Here is a 10,328-nt window from a genome sequence, read left to right as displayed (position 1 = left end):
AGGACCAAATTAGGCCGATTAGGCCGAAGTGAATAGATTGGACCGAGGCAGACCGAAGTAGACAGAATAGGATCAATGTAGACTAAATAGAACCAAATGGACAAAATGAACCGAATCAAACCAAAGTAGACAAAATGGACCGAATAGGACTAAGGTGGAACAAATGGCCCAAATAGGACTAAAGTGGATCAAAGTAGACAGAATGGACCGTATAGGACCAATGTGGATGGAATAGGACCAAATAGAACCAAATCGAAAGAAAGAACTGAATTGGACCAAATCTCACAGGATGGACTGAATAAGACCGAAGTGGACTGAATAGTACCAATGTGGACCGAATATAGCCAATGTAGACTAATGGACCGAGTTGGACTGAATAACACCAAATAGACTGAGCTGGACTAAATAGAACTTTAGTGGACAGAATTGACTAAATAGGACCAAATGGGACCAAATTGGACCGAAGAGGACAGAATGGACTAAATACAACCAATGTGACTTTTGAATATTTATTATTTTTAGTGCTCGTAGTTCTAATTTCTAATTTAGTATTTTCTTTGTATTTTTTAACTCAAAACTAAAGAGTTTAGCTCAAATATAATAAAATTTCATACTTTCCACCCAAAATAAAATAAATAAAATAAATTTTGAGATAAACTTGAAAAGAAAACCTAAAAAAAAAAAAAAAAAAAAAAAAAAAAAAGCAAAACTATACTATTGGTTCTTAAAGTTTACCTACTAAGCACTTTTGGTCCCTAAGTTTCAAGTAAGCACTATCAATCCTTGAAGTTAAAAAATGAGTGTTATTGGTCATTCCATTAACTTCTGTTAGTTTCTTTGCTTATGTGTTTAATGAAACAATGACATGACATGTTTTAACTAACATGGTTATAAAATAAATAAATAAAAATTACACATTGGAGCAACCTATTCTATTACCCAAACAATTCAACCCGGTTTCTAACAGGTCTCCTATGCCCGTTATTGAGCTTCAAGATCAACAAGCAGAAGAGAAAGAATAGAAAAAAGAAAAGTTTGAAAAGGAACCCCATAGTCCAGTGTTCATGTGCCCACCTGCTCCAAGGAAACCCTAGTCATTAATTAATGAAAAGAAAGTGTTGCAAAATGTTTGTACAAGTCTCCAACTTGATCTATCCATTAGACTTGATTAAACTGGGTGGGTAATACAAATAGATTGCTTCAATGTGTAATTTTTTATTAATAAAATAGTTGTCATGTCAATAAAAAAAAAAATGGCATGTCATCACTCCTTTAAACACATAAGCAATAGTGCACATTTGAAATTTTAGGAACCAAAAGTATTCAATGGGTAAACTTTAAAGACCAACGGTGCATTTTCGCCAAAACAAAATTTGTGATAGATTTTATTAATACTTTTAATAGGGATCTCAGCAAGTCTTAGGTTGACCATCAATGTTCATAATCGCACTTGTACAGTCATATTGCCATAGATGTAATCTATATATAGCACTGGAAATGACACTTCAAAAGCATATTAAATCCAGGGTTTGTAAGTCTATATTTGCCATGTTTATCTGCCAGTGCAGAACTCTGCTCTGAGGCCTTGACTGTAACCAAAATTTAAGGGGTTAAGAGTTACTCTCTATATCAATAACACTGTCACTGTCAATTACATTCCAATTTATTTAGTAAATCATATGACTATGACCCAAAGAACAAGTCGTATAGCAGTACTTTAATTTGTAAATGCAATTGAAGCTTTCCGTTGAACTTATGATCACAACTATATCAATTGTAAATACAACAAAGGATAGCCTAATCTTAAAGTAATTAAATATTAATTTATTTAGTTAACAAATATAAAAACTTCACCTCATAAACTCCCTTTGAGGATTAACTAATCATCTACGACATTAAGAAAACTAAATCGCTAAGACAAATTAAACTTTGCAATGAAGATTAGGGAAGATGTCATTGAGGATCCAATTTGCCATATACTGGTTTGCCTTGTGTGTCATATGAATTCCATCCCAGCTGATACGTTCATCTGGATTGGAACAAACTGGTACACCGGGAATTCCACAAGTTTTTCCCAAGGTAAAGTCATAAGCTCCTCCAGCACCACAGCAAGATTTTTGCACAGAACAAGCATCAAAGCCTGTCCATTGTGAAACAACCAAAATTGCATTACTGAATTTGTGTCATATCCAGTTATATATTGTTCTAGCAATTTTTTATAATTAGATAGAGACTCACCAAGATTTGCAGCATTTTGTAAACCCATTGGAAAGCATTGTAATAATCACCATATGCTATAACAGCATTAGGATTTTCTTTTCTCAAATCTTCAATGGCTTGTTTGAGTAGATCATTGTGATATATTGACAAATTATTCAACCCCTTTAGGCAGTGTAATTCATCATAATAAGCTGAATTTTCGGTGTGGAATTTTGTAAGATAAATTGGTGAACAGCCGATTGGGAAGTGTCCAGGGACAACCACTCTTACAGCACCATAACCAATTACCCTCTACAAACAATGTAATAGAATAAGGAATCAATAATCATGTTAGGCAATTTTGCAGGCAAAAATTAGAATCGGATTTGTTTTGTTTATGAAGAAAACATACTGTGACAGCGTCCTTAATTGCTTTGACAACTTGTGGAACTAAGTATCTGGCCTCCTCAACGGTTTTGTGCAGCAATGCAAGGTTATAATCATTCCCTCCAATTCCTCCCACAATGAATAGGGCTGATTTAAGCTTCTCAGTACAATCTATCAAACATCAACAAAAAGAAAATATATATTTTTAAATTTGAGTTAGGTTGTGATACATAGCCTTCATTGGCAAAATTGCCAAATTTTCAAATTTCAGAAATTCAAAGCGGACCTAAATTTTAGGGATCAATCTAATATTATCTCCTACATTTTAACCTAGTATTACATGCTTAATTCAAATGAGAGGCTAACCATGATGATTGTGATAGGTATGATGGAAATAGGTGGACATCCAATCCAGTTGCACACTGAGAGAACTTGAAGTAACTGATGATGGAAAATTAGCTCCAAAAAAATTTATAGGCAAGGCAGTGGCATCAGCCACTGCAAAATTCACCCCACCACCGATGGCCACTGCAACGTTGGCCCCAAGATGACCACCAGCAAATAATGCGTCCTTATTCAAATAGGGAGAAAGAAGTGGAATTCCGGCTGATTGAGCTGTGCAATTATAGAACCAAAAAAAAAATTAATATAATTTAATTTTGATTGTCATATTGGTACATAAGGTAGTTCTTAACACGTGGTGGAGTCATATAACACAAAGTTAAAATAATAAAATTTGCATAGTTGATAGTTCCCTTGGCAAGTAAAATTCAAACATAACATATTATGCTTAGCCTAAAAACAGAACCAAGTCACTTTTCCAAACATTCTTATCATGCAGTACTAGCATTCAAGAGTTTGAGAAAGTGTGATATAGTGAGTCAGATTTTGACAAACCAGTGTTGTCAGTTGCCAGTTGGTCACGTTGTTACTTCTTTAATCCTTCTAAAAGAACAGCCTTATAAAAATTTCTAGCAACAAATTAAGTAATTTTCTTTGCTAATAATAAATAGATAAATAAACGTCAACATATTAAGTTTGATATGATTCTTACCAATAAAATCAATCATCAGCAACCCATTGGAGCACCTTCCAGTTGCATTTTTGAAGTAGGTTTTGCCATAGGGAAACTGGAAAAATGGTAGATATGGGTTCTGAAGAATCAAGTTGCCTGTGTCGGAGATAGAGTCCCCTAGTTGATATATTGCATCAAACTCGCAAACCTTAAGGGAGTCTGGACCAGTGCAATCAAGTGGAACAAAAAGAAGAGAGAAAGCAATGAGAGTGATGAGAAGCAAAGAGAAAACTGATTTGATGGTAGCCATAATTTGATCAAGAAAGAAGCACTTGGTTATCTATGAATTATGATATGAAACTATGGAATTAGTGCGAGTAAGCACATCGTGCATGTGTTACATATATATATATATATATATATAAACGAGGAGTTACCTATTAAAGAAAATTTTCAGTCTGTTTTAAGTTTGTTTTTCTACTATATTTTGGATTTTGGTTTCTTTGAATAGTAGTTACTAGTTACAGAAGTTAAACTCGATTTTCTTGGAGCACAAACTACGTACTATCCTAAATTCCTAACAATCAAAAGGCAAAAGCTAATGCATTTTACTTTTTTTATTTTCTGTTGGTAATTAACTACTCATTAATTAGTTACTACTACCATTTCAATTTGGAATTTTTATTTCCTTTTTTGTTAGTTTGGTCAGAACATCTAGGAGTTTTTTTTTTGGAGGATATCTTATAGTAGGATTTTAATTGCTTAGTATTAGGTTGCTCTGTCAATTTGTTGAGCAACAGTATATATTGACAAAGATAGAAACAAAGTAAAATTCTTTCGCATTGATACAGAATTCAGCATCCTTTTAAGGTTTGATGGTTAAACAGCTAATAAATTGTGAAATTGTTGTAACATTTTATTATGTACCTAAAATTACTCTATTCAATAGTCATAACTATGACCAAAACTCATGTTGTAAAATGTAAAATATTATGGTAATGCGTTTCCTTGAGATATGTATGAGATATCCATCTAAAGTTTTTCTCGTTCCATTTTATTGTAGAATAGAGCTTTTAAAGCTCTTAAGAATAATATGAGCTTTAAAAGCACTTATTTTTCTTAAGAGTTAAGATGACATTTTCCCCATTCAATTGAATTTGCTAATGAGTCGAAAGACAAATCACACCTAGGATACAACCAAACTTGATTTCTACTGCTAGCAATCTTGTAAAATCCTGTAAATTTCTCTCTAATGGAGTGCAAAATCTATAAAAGCTTTCCAAAAGCATTAAAAAAACAATTTAAAAAGGAATATGGATGACTATTTATACATAATGAAGATTTGTCTTTGAAAGACAGAATTGAAACGTTACTTTAATTGATAGAAGCCTTCTAAAGTATGTCTTGATTGTTACTAGTTGTTAATAGGGTTATAAATGAATCAAATCATTTATAATGACCTTGGTTTTGACTTGATATGAAACTTGTTCATATTTGTTTATTTATAAACAAGCTAAGTTTGAGCATTAATTAGTTTAAACTTGTTTAATCAATTAGTCAAGCCCTAGCAAAAAGGGGAAAATTTTGTTCATGAACAGTCTCATGACAATAGGGCTCAATTTAAATATATATATATATATATATAATAAAAATAAAAATAAAAATAAAAATAAAAATCAAATGCCAAACCTAGGCTTTTTTATGGGCTTGATAATAATCTTGATACGGGCTTGGAAAATAAACTCATATAACAAACCTTTAATTAATTGGGAGTTGAGACCACTCATTCAACCAAAATGGGCTTAATAATATGCTTAATATGGGTTTGGTAATGCACTTGTATTTGATCTTGAGTTCAAGAGCTTGATTAACGAATCTGTTAGGTTCTAAAAGTTTAGAACAATTGGCAAATCGTGAATACAAACTTGTCTAAATATAAATCTTAGAGTTTATAAGTATTATTAGACAATACTTAAGGCGATACAAGTCAAGATTCAAGAATATACAAACTACAGAAAGAAGAATTCGAAATCTGCTTGATTCGACCAATCCAAAGACAGGCTCGACTGATTGAGAATCGTATCTGCAGAATTTGAATTAAGCCCAAAGAGCAGTTCAAGCCCATTAAGGATTAGGGTTTCAGATCTACTTCTCCTAGTATATAAAGGAAATCCTAAGCACGTTTTTATAAGGGCATTTTAGAGAGAGATTAGAGTGCATCTTGTGCCTCTTTTATAGATCTAGGGTTTTGTACCCAAAAGCTCTCTAAAGTCATCTATCGATGTTATTCCTTGAAGAATCTCAAGATCCAGTGTTGTAGAAGTTGTTGCATACAAGATCAACGGCTAGTGTGGGTGTTTGTGTTGCAAAGGCCTAATAAAGAAAGAGTCCGTGGATTCGAAGCTTGCACGTGATCGTGTTAATAAGTTCTACATATGGTAGCAATAAGATATTAGTGGTCTAAGTCTTATTGTAAACTTCGATTCTCTACAATGGATTAGCATTTTACCTTGAGGATAGCTAGGTTAAATTATCCCCAGGTTTTTTACCAGTTTGGTTTTCCTGAGTCATCATATCATTGTGTTATTTACTTTTCCGCTACTTTGCATGATATGATTATTTTGTTTTAACCTAGATCTGAATAATAGACCTAGGTATTCACTTGGTTAATTAATTAGGTTAAACAATCTAGTTTACAGGGGTCTAAAAACCTATCAGAATCTGTTGAATCTGTTAAGAATGTAATCAGTGACTATAGTCATGTATCTTTTAACTGGGTTCATAGGGAGGCTAATCAGGCTGCCCATGTGCTTGCCAATTGGTCCCTTAACTAGTCTTCATTTGGTTCTTTTGATCTGGGATTTGGCCCTCTAAGTTTTGTTAATGTTATCTTGGCTGAGGCATCCCAAGCTTCTGTATCTATTGTTGTTCAATAAGATTTAATAAATCGTTTTTTTTTTTTTTTTTTTTTTTAGCTTGATTACCAAATCGCAGTGGCGGCTCTACAAGCTAGCCAAGGTGGTCACAGAACCACCCTGACTTGCAAAAAAATGTGTATATATATATACTTGCCAAAAAAATATTATACGCTAAACCAACCTATTGTGACTATCCTAATAAAAATTTTGAACATCGTGATTTGAGAATTACAAAAATTTGAGTTCAACAAAAATAAGGGTAGTGCTACTACATTTACAACATTTTCACAATAATTTTACAATAAATCTAACGTAGTAAGCTATTACTAATTCTAATTTGGGCCAAATACTAATATTATTTTTTTACTCACCAATAACAGTTTTTTGCATAAGATTTATTCTAAAAGTGTTGTGAATGTAGCATTACTTCAAAATTAATTCTGCCTCCAAACATAATTCTTAATCCCTGTCTTTTTTTAAAGCTTAAATAACAACAATAAATATTAGTTGAAATAACAACAAACATTAACCAAACAAAAACAAGACAAGACCAAACAACAACAAGTGAAAAAACTATTGAACAAAAAGCCTATTATAAAACAAAAATATAAAATTTGTAGTTCGTTCAACCTATTCAACAAAAATAATTTCTAATTTCATTTTTCTTAAAAAATGGTACGAAGAAAAATATTGTGCTAATTTAAATTTCTTAGTGACCACTCAAAAAAAAATCCTAGAGCTGCCACTGACGAATCGAGTTGGGCCAAGCTGAGCTCAAGCCGATAGACTATTCGATGTGCTTGAATTTGACTATTGTTATGTACCTAAAATTACTCTATTCAATAGTCATAATTATGACCAAAACTCATGCTGTTGTAAAATGTAAAATATCATAGTAACACGTTTCCTTGAGATATATATGAGATATCCATCTAGAATTTTTCTTGTTCCATTTTATTTTAGATTAGAGCTTTTAAAGCTCTTAATAATAAAAAGAGCTTTAAAAGCTTTTATTTTTCTTAAGAGTTAAGATGACATTTTCCCATTCTATTAAATTTGCTAATGAGTTTTAAGACAAATTTCATGTAGGACACAACAAACCCAAATTCTACTGTTAGCAATCTTGGAAAATCCTCTAAATTAATTTCTCTATTGTAGTGTGCAAAATCTATAAAAGTTTTCCAAAAGCATTAAAAAAAACAATTTAAAAATGAATATGGATGGCTATTTATACATAATGAAGTGTTGTCTTTGAAAAGACACACTTGAAAAGTTACTTTAATTGATACAAGCCTTCTAAAATATGTCTTGGTACTTACTAGTCGTTAATAGGGTTATAAATTAACCAAATCATTTATATATAAACAACTTAGGTTTGGCTCGATAAAAAACTTGTTCATATATGTTTATTGATAAATAAGATAAGTTTGAACCTTAATTAGTTTAAGCTTGTTTAATCAATGAGTTGAGCCCAAGCAAAAAGGGGAAAAAACTGTTCATGAACAAGTGAAATTAACCTTTTTTGATGACACACCCTTGTTCTATAGAACAACAAAATTACTATTACCATTTCAATTTTGACCTTCCAATGGGCAGAACAGTTGAGCATTCTAGAAATACTTGTGGGGCCTTAATGTTCCAAACAAGATTAAAAAATTTGCATGGCGTGCAATCCACAATATACTTCCAACCAAAGCCAACCTCTGTCTGTCACCGGAAAGTCTTAGACAATCTGACGTGTGAGGCTTGCAAAATAGAAGCAGAGAGCAATGGGCACCTATTTTGGCAATGTGAGAAACTCGAGATATATGGACAACCTCTGCAATTCTGTTTGACTCAAGTGGGGTACACTTCAATGAGTTTGTTGATCTTTTATGGCATTTAAAGTTTGTGAAGCATGTCAACAACAAAATCCTAGATTATTCAACACTATTGCTTGGAGAATTTGGTTCAATCAGAATCAAGTTCTGAGGGAAAGCTGATCAAAAGGCTAGCCTAATTATTCACAAAGCTAGATCAGTGATCAAGAAATTTTAGGTGGCAAACTTTCAACCTTTAGGATCATCTGTGAAAGAAGTGGAACTGTGAATCAACCAAAAACCTCCATGGTATAAAATCAACACAAATGGAGTGGTTTTTATTCAGCAATAGGCAACAGGTGTGGGCGTGGTTACTCGTGATCATGAAGGTAGGGTGGTAACTACGTTAAGCAAGAGGCTTTATTACCCTTTGGCGCCTTTAGAAGTTGAAGTGAAAGCAATCGAGGAAGCTGTGGAGTTTGCTGGGATGTGGTATTTGGGATGCACACTTTGAGAGCGACTCACTCATACTCTCTAATGCTATTCAAGGTTTGTGTAATCCACCGGTAGCCATCTCTAATGTTGTTATTGGGATTTGTCATAGACTACAAGTTTTTAGATTTGTGTGTCTCCCCCATGTTAGGCGTGGAGGTAATAAACCTGTGCATATTTTAGCTCAATATGCCAAAGGAATTAGTAGTTCTGTAACTTGGGTAGAGGAGGATCCAAATGTCATTGAGTTAGCTTTAGCTCAAGATGTATTGAATTTATCTTCATCTTAATAAAGTTATCCATCCTTTCATCAAAAAAAAAAAAAATGAACAAGTGTGAGAGAGCGTGCCCCCGGCCCTTTTTTGGTGTTGGGCCAAACCTACATGAATGGGTAGAGTCGTGTTATTGCCTTTCAAAATGGAGGTTCAATTGATTATTCCCTTTAGATTAGAAGTGTTACAATGGAGTCACTACTTATTTAATTATTAGAAAAAATAAGAAAACCATAATTGAAAAATTCATCATTTTATTGATTTGATAATGAATGTACATTGATCATAGGAAATTACATGGTTTTAGTCCTAGATACAATCTAAGATAAGGTACATGGCTTTGAACATGTGGCTTTTGAATATTTATCATTTTTAATGCATTTTTAGGACTCATATTTCTAATTTCTAATGTCTATTTTAGTATTTTCTTTGTATTTTTTAACTCAAAATTAAAGAGTTTAACCCAAAAAATATATATATATATATATAAATTCATATTTTTCAACCCATAAACAATGAAAATAAATAAATTTTTGAGCTAAACTTGAAAAGAAAACCTACAAAAATAATCAATTTAAGGCCCGATTAATTTAAAATTGATTGAAGAGGGACCGAAATTGACTGAGTGGACTGAATTGGACCTAACGGGGCCAAAGTAGACCTAATTGGACAAAAAAGAAATTGATTAATTTTTAGAGAGAACAAATTATCTTCAAAAAAAAATTTAGAGAAAAATTATACATTATATTACAATACAAAATAATTTTTTTATTCTTATGCATCGCGTAGGTCTGCGACTAGTTAACACAATTTTTATTATGTATATCATAATTAGTCACATTAATAATTGTGAAAAAAAAATTGTGAAAGATTTTGTTAATGCTTTTAATATGGATCCCAGCAAATTATAGGTTGACCATTAATTTTCATAATCGCATCTGCACAGTCACATTGCCACAGATGTAATATATATATATATATATATATATGTGGCAATGGGAATGACACTTCAAAACCATATTAAATCCAGGGGATGTAAGTCTATATTTGCCATGCCTATCTGCCAGTGCAGAACTCTGCTCCTAGGCCTTGACTATAACCAAAATTTAAGGGGTAAAGAGATACTCTTTATATCAATAACACTGTCACTGTCAATTACATTCCAATTTATTTAATAAATCATCTGACAAATTAAACTAATAATCTACTACATTCCAGCATAAGAAAACTAAATCGCTAAGACAAA

The 10,328-nt window shown here is 32.3% G+C and overlaps 1 protein-coding gene across 1 annotated transcript; it reads right to left on the bottom strand.

Moving 5' to 3' along the window:
• Positions 1-1,922: 1,922 nt before the first annotated feature.
• Positions 1,923-3,911, bottom strand: LOC112032739 (acetylajmalan esterase). The gene is made up of 5 exons (XM_065780930.1): positions 3,641-3,911; positions 2,953-3,201; positions 2,612-2,757; positions 2,235-2,511; positions 1,923-2,140 (listed from the first exon to the last, which is right to left on the bottom strand). Exons 1-5 carry the CDS (start codon positions 3,909-3,911, stop codon positions 1,923-1,925), a joined length of 1,161 nt encoding a protein of 386 aa, XP_065637002.1.
• Between the last annotated feature and the right edge of the window lie 6,417 nt (positions 3,912-10,328).

The sequence above is a fragment of the Quercus suber genome, unplaced genomic scaffold (genome assembly GCF_002906115.3).
Source record: "Quercus suber isolate HL8 unplaced genomic scaffold, Cork oak 2.0 scaffold_251, whole genome shotgun sequence".
NCBI classification, from domain to species: Eukaryota; Viridiplantae; Streptophyta; class Magnoliopsida; order Fagales; family Fagaceae; genus Quercus; species Quercus suber.
Note: the sequence above shows the minus strand (reverse complement) of the source record. Positions and strands in the feature narration are given on the sequence as shown.